At 41.7% G+C, this 16,013-nt stretch overlaps 1 protein-coding gene across 1 annotated transcript in view; it reads left to right on the top strand.

Annotated features, from left to right (window-relative positions):
- Nucleotides 1-14,496, top strand: part of atp2c1 (ATPase secretory pathway Ca2+ transporting 1) — a 167,225-nt gene extending 152,729 nt beyond the window's left edge. The window contains 6 exon segments of the mRNA XM_034173700.1: nucleotides 3,781-3,927; nucleotides 4,238-4,333; nucleotides 5,092-5,107; nucleotides 5,110-5,201; nucleotides 5,203-5,230; nucleotides 13,370-14,496. Of these exon segments, the coding sequence (XP_034029591.1) occupies nucleotides 3,781-3,927; nucleotides 4,238-4,333; nucleotides 5,092-5,107; nucleotides 5,110-5,201; nucleotides 5,203-5,230; nucleotides 13,370-13,491 (501 nt within the window). The 3' untranslated portion in view covers nucleotides 13,492-14,496.
- Nucleotides 14,497-16,013: the final 1,517 nt, after the last annotated feature.

Here is a 16,013-nt window from a genome sequence, read left to right as displayed (position 1 = left end):
AGTCCACCCACCACTTTAATCATATCTTAGATCTTGTTCTGACTTATGGTATGGAAATTGAAGACTTAACAGTATTCCCTGAAAACTCCCTTCTGTCTGATCATTTCTTAATAACATTTACATTTACTCTGATGGACTACCCAGCAGTGGGGAATAAGTTTCATTACACTAGAAGTCTTTCAGAAAGCACTGTAACTAGGTTTAAGGATATGATTCCTTCTTTATGTTCTCTAATGCCATATATCAACACAGTGCAGAGTAGCTACCTAAACTCTGTAAGTGAGATAGAGTATCTCGTCAATAGTTTTACATCCTCATTGAAGACAACTTTGGATGCTGTAGCTCCTCTGAAAAAGAGAGCTTTAAATCAGAAGTGCCTGACTCTGTGGTATAACTCACAAACTCGCAGCTTAAAGCAGATAACCCGTAAGCTGGAGAGGAAATGGCGTCTCACTAATTTAGAAGATCTTCACTTAGCCTGGAAAAAGAGTCTGTTGCCCTATAATAAAACCCTCCGTAAAGCTAGGACATCTTTCTACTCATCACTAATTGAAGAAAATAAGAACAACCCCAGGTTTCTTTTCAGCACTGTAGCCAGGCTGACAAAGAGTCAGAGCTCTATTGAGCCGAGTATTCCTTTAACTTTAACTAGTAATGACTTCATGACTTTCTTTGCTAATAAAATTTTAACTATTAGAGAAAAAATTACTCATAACATCCCAAAGACGTATCGTTATCTTTGGCTGCTTTCAGTGATGCCGGTATTTGGTTAGACTCTTTCTCTCCGATTGTTCTGTCTGAGTTATTTTCATTAGTTACTTCATCCAAACCATCAACATGTTTATTAGACCCCATTCCTACCAGGCTGCTCAAGGAAGCCCTACCATTATTTAATGCTTCGATCTTAAATATGATCAATCTATCTTTATTAGTTGGCTGCGTACCACAGGCTTTTAAGGTGGCAGTAATTAAACCATTACTTAAAAGCCATCACTTGACCCAGCTATCTTAGCTAATTATAAGCCAATCTCCAACCTTCCTTTTCTCTCAGAAATTCTTGAAAGGGTAGTTGTAAAACAGCTAACTGATCATCTGCAGAGGAATGGTCTATTTGAAGAGTTTCAGTCAGGTTTAGAATCATCATAGTACAGAAACAGCATTAGTGAAGGTACAAATGATCTTCTTATGGCCTCAGACAGTGGACTCATCTCTGTGCTTGTTCTGTTAGACCTCAGTGTTGCTTTTGATACTGTTGACCATAAAATTTTATTACAGAGATTAGAGCATGCCATAGGTATTAAAGGCACTGCGCTGCGGTGGTTTGATTCATATTTATCTAATAGATTACAATTTGTTCATGTAAATGGGGAATCTTCTTCACAGACTAAGGTTAATTATGGAGTTCCACAAGGTTCTGTGCTAGGACCAATTTTATTCACTTTATACATGCTCCCCTTAGGCAGTATTATTAGACGGCATTGCTTAAATTTTCATTGTTACGCAGATGATACCCAGCTTTATCTATCCATGAAGCCAGAGGACACACACCAATTAGCTAAACTGCAGGATTGTCTTACAGACATAAAGACATGGATGACCTCTAATTTCCTGCTTTTAAACTCAGATAAAACTGAAGTTATTGTACTTGTCCCCACAAATCTTAGAAACATGGTGTCTAACCAGATCCTTACTCTGGATGGCATTACCCTGACCTCTAGTAATACTGTGAGAAATCTTGGAGTCATTTTTGATCAGGATATGTCATTCAGTGCGCATATTAAACAAATATGTAGGACTGCTTTTTTGCATTTGCGCAATATCTTTAAAATTAGAAAGGTCTTGTCTCAGAGTGATGCTGAAAAACTAATTCATGCGTTTATTTCCTCTAGGCTGGACTATTGTAATTCATTATTATCAGGTTGTCCTAAAAGTTCCTGAAAAGCCTTCAGTTAATTCAAAATGCTGCAGCTAGAGTACTAACGGGGACTAGAAGGAGAGAGCATATCTCACCCATATTGGCCTCTCTTCATTGGCTTCCTGTTAATTCTAGAATAGAATTTAAAATTCTTCTTCTTACTTATAAGGTTTTGAATAATCAGGTCCATCTTATCTTAGGGACCTCATAGTACCATATCACCCCAATAGAGCGCTTCGCTCTCAGACTGCAGGCTTACTTGTAGTTCCTAGGGTTTGTAAGAGTAGAATGGGAGGCAGAGCCTTCAGCTTCAGGCTCCTCTCCTGTGGAACCAGCTCCCAATTCGGATCAGGGAGACAGACACCCTCTCTACTTTTAAGATTAGGCTTAAAACTTTCCTTTTTGCTAAAGCTTATAGTTAGGGCTGGATCAGGTGACCCTGAACCATCCCTTAGTTATGCTGCTATAGACTTAGACTGCTGGGGGGTTCCCCATGATGCACTGAGTGTTTCTTTCTCTTTTTGCTCTGTATGCACCACTCTGCATTTAATCATTAGTGATTGATCTCTGCTCCCCTCCACAGCATGTCTTTTTCCTGGTTCTCTCCCTCAGCCCAAACCAGTCCCGCAGAAGACTGCCCCTCCCTGAGCCTGGTTCTGCTGGAGGTTTTTTCCTGTTAAAAGGGAGTTTTTCCTTCCCACTGTCGCCAAGTGCTTGCTCACAGGGGGTCGTTTGACCGTTGGGGTTTTTACGTAATTATTGTATGGCCTTGCCTTCAATATAAAGCACCTTTGGGCAACTGTTTGTTGTGATTTGGCGCTGTATAAATAAATTGATTGAAAATGATTGATTGATGTCGAGCTCTTGTGACACGGTCCCCGGCTCCACACAGCCATCCGTTTAGAAATGATGTGGTGTTTTTTGCTCTCGATGGCGGCTCGGAGCACGGCGCGCCGTGCGCCATTGTGGGGCGTCCTTAAAGCTGTAGTAACAACTCCTTATTCTCTGTGAAGCCCGTAAAATTTTTCACCGAAGCCAGATAAATTTTTCGAATGGTTCCAGCTGCTTGTCTCTAACAGTTTCTGAAAAAATTCTGATGGAAAAAAAGCCCAAATCATTCCGCCATTTCGTGACAATGAAAATCCGACGAGGGAGCTGGACCACTCCTCCCACAAGACGTGCTCACAGGCGAATGACGCAACCGACAGGCATGGAAAAAGTCACACATGCGCACGAAGGTTCATGTGGCTGACGTAAAAACATATGAATCAAATCCATATGGTTTTTGAAAAAAATAAAGGTACGATACTTTTCTCACAGACCTCGTAGTTTAAAGTCTTTCTATAATGTGATGCTGCATAGAAAGAGCAGCAATGTTAGAGTGAAATATAACACGTTCAACGGGAACTCAGTTTGCCTTGTTTTACCTTCAACTCTAGGATGTGATCATAAAAGGGTTCTATAAAAAGGTAGATGGTGAACAGTCTGATTTAGCTGTGAAAAAAATTTCAGATTTTTTTGTTTGGTTAATCCCTGAAAATGTCAGTTTGTCTGCTTAGATTAGAGATGGCCCAATACCACTTTTTCCATGTCCAATACAATACCAATACTGGGACATTGACTATCTACCGATACTAGTCTGATACCCCTTTCACCGCCTTAAAACAAAGAATCTCTTAATGATCATCAGTCGATCCCTAGTTTAGATGTTTAAAAAGTTAGTAAGCTTAAGCAGCTAGTTGCTTGAGTTTCTCTGGATTCTGAGCTTCTCACTTGCACAGGGCCACAATTAATTATATGTGGCAGAAAACATCTTGTATGAAAGTAAATTGATGATTGTCTTTTTTTTTTTTTTTTTTTTTTAGTTGGGTGTGGAGCCTGTGGACGGGGATGTGATCAGAAAACCACCTCGTAATGTCCGGGACAGTATTATGACCCGCAGTCTGATCATCAAAGTCCTGGTGTCAGCGCTAATCATCGTCTGCGGGACACTGTTTGTCTTTTGGAGAGAGGTTTGTTTGTTCTGGAGAGTAGGAACACTTAATGGGATCAAGGTCCTTGAAACAACATTTTAAAACATCATTATACCAGCCAACAAATATATTCTGTGTAATAATTTAATGTTGTTGGACCACCAATAGGGCGCGCTCGTGTTTTCTCTGAGATGCTGGCATTTTAATGCGCCATCGAGTGGCACTAAATCGTTTATGTTGCCTTTTCATTTTCAGAGCAGATTTTCCTGGCATTGGAATGTGTAGTATTTGTCCTTATTACTTATAAACTGATTATTGATGAGACATGTTTATTTGTTTTTGTGTTCAGTTGCAGGACAACGTGATCACTCCTCGAGACACCACCATGACTTTCACCTGTTTTGTCTTTTTTGACATGTTTAATGCTCTCAGCTCCCGTTCACAAGTAAGAAGCAATTTGACAAGTTCATACTTTTAATGAATTTACTGAAAATTTACATTTTGACGGGTCCACCAAACGTCTTGTTTCACTAACTCTACGGACCACAGCAAGGTTCCAAAATTTTCACCTTATCACAGAAAATTATCATATTTTCCAGAGTATACAGCAGGTAAAATAAGTCTTTAACACATCACCATTTTTTCAGTAAATATGTTACTAAAGGTGCTATATTGACACGAAATTTTTGCTAGATGTCAGTAACAACCCAAGTCATCCAGACATACAAAGAAACCAAAATAAATAAGTATATAAATTTAGTTGTGTGTAATTAGAAAGTAGTCCTGCCCCTTGTCAGCGCAATTAATACGTCTGGTCAGTCCCAACTGATGGTCTATAAATAGGTGTCACACAAGAAAAACATCTCATGCTGGGTAAAAGCAAAGAGCTCTCTCAAGATGAAACCCTAGTGTTGCAGAACATACTGAACTGAGTGTTCCAGTGAGCACTGTGGAGCCATAATCTGAAAGTGGAAAGCACATTGTTCACCATAATGGGACACGAGGATTGAAAAGTATCAGAAGAGTTGTCCAAGAAGCCAAGGACCATGTTTGGAAAGCAACTAAACAATTGTTTCAAGTATCATTGGGAGCTGGTGCTTCTGCATTGTCTGGGAGTTGGAGTTTGATGATCCTTTTGTGCTGTCTGTCATCTTTTGCCTTCCTGTCTGAATCGGTGCTTGTGTGTTCCTCTGTGCTCATCAGACTCGTATGGTTCATGAAATGGTCTGTGCAGCAACATGACCTTCTGTTACGCCGTCCTGGCATCCATCTGGGCAGCTCCTCGTCATTACTTCCCTCCTCTGCAGAACATCCTTCCAGACAGAGAGCCTCAGTATATTTGGTAAGTGAGAGGCCGTCTGAAGTCCTCTGAAGACTCCACGGCCTTTTTAAACAGTAAATAAATATTAATGATGGCTGTTAATTTCTGCTGAACTGACCGCTGATGTTTGAGGTGCAGTACATGATCTGACAGGAATCTGACCAAAGACCAGAGTTGGTACTTTACCTTCTGGGACACCTTCATTCTCATGACTGGTTACACACCTTTGTCCCCTCCTACAGTGTGCGTTTATTCACATCTGGCCTGAAATATCAGTTTCCTGTCTGGACACAAGAATCTTTCCTCTCTGTGCCACTAGTGCAGCGGGGGTTTGTAACTGCTCGTGTCTGTCTGTTTACAAAATAACTGAAATTGATTAGCAGATTTCTACCAAACGTGACAGGAATAGTCTTAAGGTTAGTGTTTCCAGAACATTTGGAGCTGGATGACTAAAAAAATTTGACCTCACACTCAGCACCTCACACTCTTGTTTTGTTTTTCATTTACAGTTGGCGTGACCCAGAAGTGATTATATTTCAAGTTAACAAAATTTTGCACAGTTTTAAAAATGTATTTGTACAAACTGATCAGACGGTTTTCCAGGAAGAATTGCATTACTGGCTTTTAAATGATATACAAGGTCTGTTAGAAAAGTATCCGACCTTTTTATTTATTTCAAAAACCATATGGATTTGAATCACGTGTGATTGCATCAGCCCAAGCTTGAACCTTCGTGCGCATGTGAGTTTGTTTCACGCCTGTCGGTTGCGTCATTCGCCTGTGAGCAGGCTTTGTGTGAGCAGTGGGTCCATCCCTCTCGTCGGATTTTTATTGCGAATAAATGTCTGAACAATTTGGAGCTTTGCTGCATCAATTTTTTCCAGAAACTGTGAGAGACCTCCAGGTGGACCACCATTTCCGGAAAATTCAGATAACTTCAGGGACGATTTTATGGGGATTACACAGATTAAGGAGTGCTCCAGCCGGTTTAAAGAACCGCCCGCAGCTGCTGAGAGTGCGCCGCGCTCCGTGCACCGATCGACAGGCCTGAATCAACCAGATCATCTCCAACGTGAAGGCTTTGTTGATCTTGGACGTCGTCTGACTTACACAAAAATGGCAGGAGACGTGGACATCAGTACTTTTTCGGCACATTCCACTGTTACATGAGTTTTTTCACGGAAGAGAAGCGGAGGATGTGCCCACGGAGCCGTTCATGGCCGGCACAAAACCACTCCATGTTGGTCTCACATGACGGCTTTGAGATGGCTTTCAGGCGGCTTTCGGTGGCTTTTCAGTCGTGTGACTATCCGAGAATTGTGGATGAGCCTGGACATGCCAGAAACAGTCCTGTGAGGCTTCATCACGGCGTTGCTTTGCACCATGCGGCACCGCCGCGACCGCACTGGAAAAAAAATGTGGGGTTTTTTGGTGTGTGTGTGTTTTCTATCATCTTTGATTTTCGCATTGGTCAGATTTTAGGAGGCGATGGGTTTCAGACCAGAAGATCCTCTGTTTCACACCCTGTCAGGCCAGGCAAGGTCTCTGACATCAGTGTGTGTGAGAGAGATGAATGTGAGGCATCGTTGTAAAGGTGCTTTCAGCTTCTGATTCAGATGGGAAAGTGCTACATAAATGCAGTCCACTGTAGCAATGATAATAATACTTAATTAATACTTAATACTTAATAATATGAATAATAATACTTGTAACAGTACAAGACATAAGAAATGAGGTAGAAATACTCAACAAAAATATAAACGCAACACTTTGGTTTGCTCCCATTTTGTATGAGATGAACTCAAAGATCTAAACTTTTTCCACATACACAATATCACCATTTCTCTCAAATATTGTTCACAAACCAGTCTAAATCTGTGATAGTGAGCACTTCTCCTTTGCTGAGATAATCCATCCCACCTCACAGGTGTGCCATATCAAGATGCTGATTAGACACCATGATTAGTGCACAGGTGTGCCTTAGACTGCCCACAATAAAAGGCCACTCTGAAAGGTGCAGTTCTATCACACAGCACAATGCCACAGATGTCGCAAGATTTGAAGGAGCGTGCAGTTGGCATGCTGACAGCAGGAATGTCAATCAGAACTGTTGCTCGTGTATTGAATGTTCATTTCTCTACCATAAGCCGTCTCCAAAGGCGTTTCAGAGAATTTGGCAGTACAATCCAACCAGCCGTCACAACCGCAGACCACGTGTAACCACACCAGCCCAGGACCTCCACATCCAGCATGTTTCACCTCCAAGATCGGCTGAGACCAGCCACTCGGACAGCTGCTGGAACAATCGGTTTGCTAACAAAGAATTCTGCACAAACTGTCAAGAAACTGTCTCAGGGAAGCTCATCTGCATGCTCGTCGTCCTCATTGGGGTCTCGACCATGACTCCAGTTCGTCGTCGTAACGATTTGAGTGGGGCAAATGCTCACATTCGCTGCTGTTTTGGCACGTTGGAGAGTGTTCTCTTCACGGATGATGCGAAGGAGAATGTGTTGCACTGCATGAGGCAAATGGTGGTCCACCAGTACTGACTGGTATCCCCCAATAAAACAAAACTGCACCTTTCAGAGTGGCCTTTTATTGTGGGCAGTCTAAGGCACACCTGTGCACTAATCATGGTGTTTAATCAGCATCTTGATATGGCACACCTGTGAGGTGGGATGGATTATCTCAGCAAAGGAGAAGTGCTCACTATCACAGATTTAGACTGGTTTGTGCACAGTATTTGAGGGAAATGGTGATATTGTGTATGTGGAAAAAGTTTTAGATTGTTGAGTTAATCTCATATAAAATGGGAGCAAAACCAAAAGTGTTGCGTTTATATTTTTGTTGAGTATATATATATATACATGCACACACATACAGTAGTGTTTGCCTTGCCTCTACTGGTGGTTGGCTCTCACTGCGGTATTGTATCACTTCCTGTTCCGGAGCACAGCGGTGTTTTTCTGTATCTGTTAGCTGTTTAATCTGCGCAGTTAGATTGATCTAGTTATCTAGATTACGATTTGTTTCCCAGTGTAATCTTTACGTGCCTTACCTAAAGCACATCCTTCTGCTGAATCACCTCTAAATTATTACACATTATTCACTTTGCGTGTTTTTAGGAATCCGCTAGCTTAGCGTAGCTACTAGCTCTTAGCCGATTTAGCATGGCGGCTTCTCCTGTCTCTTCCCGCACTTTTCTGCTCTGGGTGTGAAATGTTTAGTTATTCCTCGGCCTCCTTTAGCAGTAACGGTACTTGTAATAAGTGTAGCTTATTCGTAGCTTTGGAGGCCAGGCTGGGCGAATTGGAGACTCGGCTCCGCACCGTGGAAATTCTACAGCTAGCCAGGCCCCTGTAGTCGGTGCGGACCAAGGTAGCTTAGCCGCCGTTAGTTACCCCCTGGCAGATCCCGAGCAGCCGGGAAAGCAGGCTGACTGGGTGACTGTGAGGAGGAAGCGTAGCCCTAAACAGAAGCCCCGTGTACACCGCCAACCCTTCACATCTCTAACCGTTTTTCCCCACTCGACGACACACCCGCCGAGGATCAAACTCTGGTTATTGGCGACTCTGTTTTGCAAAATGTGAAGTTAGCGACACCAGCAACCATAGTCAATTGTCTTCCGGGGGCCAGAGCAGGCGACATTAAAGGAAATTTGAAACTGCTGGCTAAGGCTAAGCGTAAATTTGGTAAGATTGTAATTCACGTCGGCAGTAATGACACCCGGTTACGCCAATCGGAGGTCACTAAAATTAACATTGAATCGGTGTGTAACTTTGCAAAAACAATGTCGGACTCTGTAGTTTTCTCTGGGCCCCTCCCCAATCAGACCGGGAGTGACATGTTTAGCCGCATGTTCTCCTTGAATTGCTGGCTGTCTGAGTGGTGTCCAAAAAATGAGGTGGGCTTCATAGATAATTGGCAAAGCTTCTGGGGAAAACCTGGTCTTGTTAGGAGAGACGGCATCCATCCCACTTTGGATGGAGCAGCTCTCATTTCTAGAAATCTGGCCAATTTTCTTAAATCCTCCAAACCGTGACTATCCAGGTTGGGACCAGGAAGCAGAGTTGTAGTCTTACACACCTCTCTGCAGCTTCTCTCCCCCTGCCATCCCCTCATTACCCCATCCCCGTAGAGACGGTGCCTGCTCCCAGACTACCAATAACCAGCAAAAAATCTATTTAAGCATAAAATTCAAAAAGAAAAAATAATATAGCACCTTTAACTGCACCACAGACTAAAACAGTTAAATGTGGTCTATTAAACATTAGGTCTCTCTCTTCTAAGTCCCTGTTGGTAAATGATATAATAATTGATCAACATATTGATTTATTCTGCCTTACAGAAACCTGGTTACAGCAGGATGAATATGTTAGTTTAAATGAGTCAACACCCCCGATTCACACTAACTGTCAGAATGCTCGTAGCACGGGCCGGGGCGGAGGATTAGCAGCAATCTTCCATTCCAGCTTATTAATTAATCAAAAACCCAGACAGAGCTTTAATTCATTTGAAAGCTTGACTCTTAGTCTTGTCCATCCAAATTGGAAGTCCCAAAAAACAGTTTTATTTGTTATTATCTATTGTCCACCTGGTCGTTACTGTGAGGTTCTCTGTGAATTTTCAGACCTTTTGTCTGACTTAGTGCTTAGCTCAGATAAGATAATTATAGTGGGCGATTTTAACATCCACACAGATGCTGAGAATGACAGCCTCAACACTGCATTTAATCTATTATTAGACTCTTTTGGATTTGCTCAAAAAGTAAATGCGTCCACCCACCACTTTAATCATATCTTAGATCTTGTTCTGACTTATGGTATGGAAATAGAAGACTTAACAGTATTCCCTGAAAACTCCCTTCTGTCTGATCATTTCTTAATAACATTTACATTTACTCTGATGGACTACCCAGCAGTGGGGAATAAGTTTCATTACACTAGAAGTCTTTCAGAAAGCGCTGTAACTAGGTTTAAGGATATGATTCCTTCTTTATGTTCTCTAATGCCATATACCAACACAGTGCAGAGTAGCTACCTAAACTCTGTAAGTGAGATAGAGTATCTCGTCAATAGTTTTACATCCTCATTGAAGACAACTTTGGATGCTGTAGTTCCTCTAAAAAAGAGAGCTTTAAATCAGAAGTGCCTGACTCCGTGGTATAACTCACAAACTCGTAGCTTAAAGCAGATAACCCGTAAGTTGGAGAGGAAATGGCGTCTCACTAATTTAGAAGATCTTCACTTAGCCTGGAAAAAGAGTCTGTTGCTCTATAATAAAACCCTCCGTAAAGCTAGGACATCTTTCTACTCATCACTAATTGAAGAAAATAAGAACAACCCCAGGTTTCTTTTCAGCACTGTAGCCAGGCTGACAAAGAGTCAGAGCTCTATTGAGCCGAGTATTCCTTTAACTTTAACTAGTATGACTTCATGACTTTCTTTGCTAATAAAATTTTAACTATTAGAGAAAAAATTACTCATAACCATCCCAAAGACGTATCGTTATCTTTGGCTGCTTTCAGTGATGCCGGTATTGGTTAGACTCTTTCTCTCCGATTGTTCTGTCTGAGATATTTTCATTAGTTACTTCATCCAAACCATCAACATGTTATTGAGACCCCATTCCTACCAGGCTGCTCAGGAAGCCCTACCATTATTTAATGCTTCGATCTTAAATATGATCAATCTATCTTTGTTAGTTGGCTATGTACCACAGGCTTTTAAGGTGGCAGTAATTAAACCTTACTTAAAAAGCCATCACTTGACCCAGCTATCTTAGCTAATTATAGGCCAATCTCCAACCTTCCTTTTCTCTCAAAAATTCTTGAAAGGCTAGTTGTAAAACAGCTAACTGATCATCTGCAGAGGAATGGTCTATTTGAAGAGTTTCAGTCCGGTTTTAGAATTCATCATAGTACAGAAACAGCATTAGTGAAGGTTACAAATGATCTTCTTATGGCCTCGGACAGTGGACTCATCTCTGTGCTTGTTCTGTTAGACCTCAGTGCTGCTTTTGATACTGTTGACCATAAAATTTTATTACAGAGATTAGAGGCATGCCATAGGTATTAAAGGCACTGCGCTGCGGTGGTTGAATCATATTTGTCTAATAGATTACAATTGTTCATGTAAATGGGGAATCTTCTTCACAGACTAAAGTTAATTATGGAGTTCCACAAGGTTCTGTGCTAGGACCAATTTTATTCACTTTATACATGCTTCCCTTAGGCAGTATTATTAGACGGTATTGCTTAAATTTTCATTGTTATGCAGATGATACCCAGCTTTATCTATCCATGAAGCCAGAGGACACACACCAATTAGCTAAACTGCAGGATTGTCTTACAGACTTAAAGACATGGATGACCTCTAATTTCCTGCTTTTAAACTCAGATAAAACTGAAGTTATTGTACTTGTCCCCACAAATCTTAGAAACATGGTGTCTAACCAGATCCTTACTCTGGATGGCATTACCCTGACCTCTAGTAATACTGTGAGAAATCTTGGAGTCATTTTTAATCAGGATATGTCATTCAAAGCGCATATTAAACAAATATGTAGGACTGCTTTTTTGCATTTACGCAATATCTCTAAAAGCAGAAAGGTCTTGTCTCAGAGTGATGCTGAAAAACTAATTCATGCATTTATTTCCTCTAGGCTGGACTGTTGTAATTCATTATTATCAGGTTGTCCTAAAAGTTCCCTAAAAAGCCTTCAGTTAATTCAAAATGCTGCAGCTAGAGTACTGACGGGGACTAGAAGGAGAGAGCATATCTCACCCATATTGGCCTCTCTTCATTGGATTCCTGTTAATTCTAGAATAGAATTTAAAATTCTTCTTCTTACTTATAAGGTTTTGAATAATCAGGTCCCATCTTATCTTAGGGACCTCGTAGTACCATATCACCCCAATAGAGCGCTTCGCTCTCAGACTGCAGGCTTACTTGTAGTTCCTAGGGTTTGTAAGAGTAGAATGGGAGGCAGAGCCTTCAGCTTTCAGGCTCCTCTCCTGTGGAACCAGCTCCAAATTCAGATCAGGGAGACAGACACCCTCTCTACTTTTAAGATTAGGCTTAAAACTTTCCTTTTGCTAAAGCTTATAGTTAGGGCTGGATCAGGTGACCCTGAACCATCCCTTAGTTATGCTGCTATAGACGTAGACTGCTGGGGGGTTCCCATGATGCACTGTTTCTTTCTCTTTTTGCTCTGTATGCACCACTCTGCATTTAATCATTAGTGATCGATCTCTGCTCCCCTCCACAGCATGTCTTTTTCCTGGTTCTCTCCCTCAGCCCCAACCAGTCCCAGCAGAAGACTGCCCCTCCCTGAGCCTGGTTCTGCTGGAGGTTTCTTCCTGTTAAAAGGGAGTTTTTCCTTCCCACTATAGCCAAGTGCTTGCTCACAGGGGGTTGTTTTGACCGTTGGGGTTTTACATAATTATTGTATGGCCTTGCCTTGCAATATAAAGCGCCTTGGGGCAACTGTTTGTTGTGATTTGGCGCTATATAAAAAAAAATTGATTGATTGATTGAATAATAGTAGTGCTATGTGACTAAAAAGATTAATCCAGGTTTTGAGTATATTTCTTATTGTTACATGGGAAACAAGGTACCAGTAGATTCAGTAGATTCTCACAAATCCAACAAGCCCAAGCATTCATGATATGCACACTCTTAAGGCTATGAAATTGGGCTATTAGTAAAAAAAAAAAGTAGAAAAGGGGGTGTTCACAATAATAGTAGCATCTGCTGTTGACGCTACAAACTCAAAACTATTATGTTCAAACTGCTTTTTTTAGCAATCCTGTGAATCACTAAACTAGTATTTAGTTGTATAACCACAGGGGGCCCCCAGTCCCAGCAGGCCTGGGGGCCTGGATATGACTGACGTATTCATTGAACAAATTAGACAAAAAAAAGATCCTCACTGGATGTAAAAATGAAGAATGAAATGAGTAAGAATGATGGATTATTTTATCAGTAAACGTTCAGGGGTGTTTCTGAAAGCGGGTTTGTTTTTGGATGTTTTTACTGTGTGTCCCAGTAAATATCAAATTACAGATTCATGCTCCAATGCTGGAGTGTATCGAGCACTGCAGCCTGGTGGGGGCGCACTCTTGCCTGTGGATGATGTTGGGTTCTGTTTGACCTGCAGACCTGTTGTTCCTGGTGGCCCTCACGTCATCGGTCTGTGTGGTCTCAGAGGTCATCAAGAAGGTGGAGAGGTGGAGGAGCGTGGAGAAAAGCCCGCCCCCTGACTGCTTCCACGAGGTATGACCCTGTGGGTGGAGCGACTGTCACATTTACAGGATGGCTGCTTGAAGACGACAATGGCAGTGGAAGTGTGGCAGGTTTGTGGACGTCGTGACTACTGAAGCCTACCTGGAGGTTTAAAACTACTTTACCCCAAATCCTCAGGAGTGACAGTAAATCTGGTCTGGGACTGGACGGAGCTCCTGGTTTGGGGTGACGGGTCATGGAGTCGAGGAACCGGACTGGAGACGAGGTGGCTGCTGTAAGATCTGACCCTGCCTTGGTTTTCAGTCCAGTGAGGACTGAACCACATCGGTTCTCTGAACAGCCTTGTCTTGGAGTCCAGGCGATATGAACCCGGCTCCAGGTTTGACCCCTGCGTTTAGGACACATCTGTACTCTAGGATACCTTTCTGAAGAATCAGACCTAAAGATTTGTGCAATTCTTTGTGTTCTTTTCTCATCTTTTAAGGTATAATTTAGAAGGTGTTGACCACTATTTAGATGGTTCATGGTCATTTGAGACGTGTACGACTTTTATAGATTCTTCTGTCGGCAGTAACATGATATATGAGAACTTTATTTAAAGTTGTTTGTCTGGGAATGTGTTTTTTTTTGTTGTTTTTTGTTTGTTTGTTTTTTTGGTATGATTGAAAAATATTTAATTATTAATGGTTTTCTTAAAACGAATAAAATGAGCTCTGGTTGTAAAACTTAAAGCACAAGTTAAATTAGACTTGACTGAAATGATCATTCTGCAGCAGGAACCCACTGAGAAACACTCGAACCTGATGATGTCACATGAACGCTAATTAACATGATCGGTTCTGCTGATCGGTTTGGTTATCCAGGGAGGTTTTCGGCAGCAGTTTTAATATCGCAACTAATTAGCTTGGTTCAGGACCGTGTGTAGAACATGCTGCCGGTTTTTCCATCCTTGAAACAAATCATTTCTCAGACGTTACAAGAACCGCAGTTTGGTCTTTCTTTGTGAAATAAAGAGGGACGCTTGGTCCACTTCCTTCTCTCCTCTGGGGCTGTTGTTGTGTGTTTTCCAGCCGTGCGTTGCTCAGAATGCAGAGTTTGTGCCGTGGCTGGTGAGTTTTTCCCAATGTGGACATGACAGGAAAACCTGTCAGCTCAGAGGCGAACAGTTTCCCTCAGAGGGAACCATTTGGAAACCATTCTGTGTTGGAACAGGTTCTTGATTCCCAGAGCTGCCACCCAGCCCTGTCCTGTAGGAGGCAGCAGTGACTCTGGAGCATTGCGGAGCTAAAATTCATGCCACGCCATTTTATTAAAATGGCACCTTTTTAGAAACAAAAGAATTTGACCTAAAATGAAAACAAGGGTACTGTGAGTACAAGGAGCAACGATCTAAAAAGGAACTGTATGAAGAAAATAAAATGAATTTAAAGAAGCAAATAAAAAACAAAACAAAACAGGATGGAAGTAAACTTGTCAAAGAGCGCCACCTCTGTGTGACATCACTGCTGCTATGTGACGTCTCTGTTTTAACTGAGGCAATAAAAAACAAAGCAGGTGGAGTCCATGACTGACAGTAAATGATTTCCCTGTAGCAATTCTACAGTACTGTTTCCTAGTGAGCACTGCTCTGTGGCAGTTCTCATTGCATGTCATCAGGTTCGCGTGTGGGCCCCCCTGATGATTTCCATGATTTTCCTTTATAAATCATTGTCTGGATCAGCAATTTCAGTTATGTCATATAGCAGACAAACAGTGATATTTGAGAAGTGAAGTTTATAGGATTTACAGAAAGTGTGCAATAAGTCTTTAAACAAAATTAGGCAGGTGCATAAATTTGGGCACCCCAACAGAAAAAATACATCAATATTTAGTAGGTCCTCCTTTTTCAGAAATAACAGCCTCCAAACGCTTCCTATAGTTTCCAATGAGAGTCTGGATTCTGGTTGAAGGTATTTTGGACCATTCTTCTTTACAAAACATCTCAGGTTTGTTGGTTTCCGAGCATGGACAGCCCGCTTAAAATCACACCACAGATTTTCAATAATATTCAGCTCTGGGGACTAAGATGGCCACTCCAGGACATTTCACTTGTTCCTCTGCATGAATGTCTTAGTAGATTTTGAGCAGTGTTTACGGTCATTGTCTTGTTGAAAGATCCAGCCCCAGCGCAGCTTCAACTTTGTCACTGATTCATGAACATTGTTCTCAAGAATCTGCTGATATTGACTGGAATCTATGCAACCCTCAACTTTAACAAGATTCTCAGTACCTGCACTGGCCACACAGCCCCACAGCATGATGGAACCACCTCCAAATTTTACTGTAGGTAGCAAGTGTTTTTCTTGGAATGCTGTGGTCTTTTTCAGCCATGCATACCGCCCCTTGTTATGTCCAAATAACTCAATTTTAGTTTCATCAGTCCACAGCACCTTATTCCAAAATGAAGCTGGCTTGTCCAAATGTGCTTTAGCATACCTCAAGTGACTGTTTGTGCCCTGTACACAGAAAAGGCTTCCTCTGCATTACAGCAACATACAGCATCTCTTTATGCAAAATGT

This window comes from Thalassophryne amazonica, chromosome 7, assembly GCF_902500255.1.
Source record: "Thalassophryne amazonica chromosome 7, fThaAma1.1, whole genome shotgun sequence".
In the NCBI taxonomy this organism is placed as follows: Eukaryota; Metazoa; Chordata; class Actinopteri; order Batrachoidiformes; family Batrachoididae; genus Thalassophryne; species Thalassophryne amazonica.
Note: the sequence above shows the minus strand (reverse complement) of the source record. Positions and strands in the feature narration are given on the sequence as shown.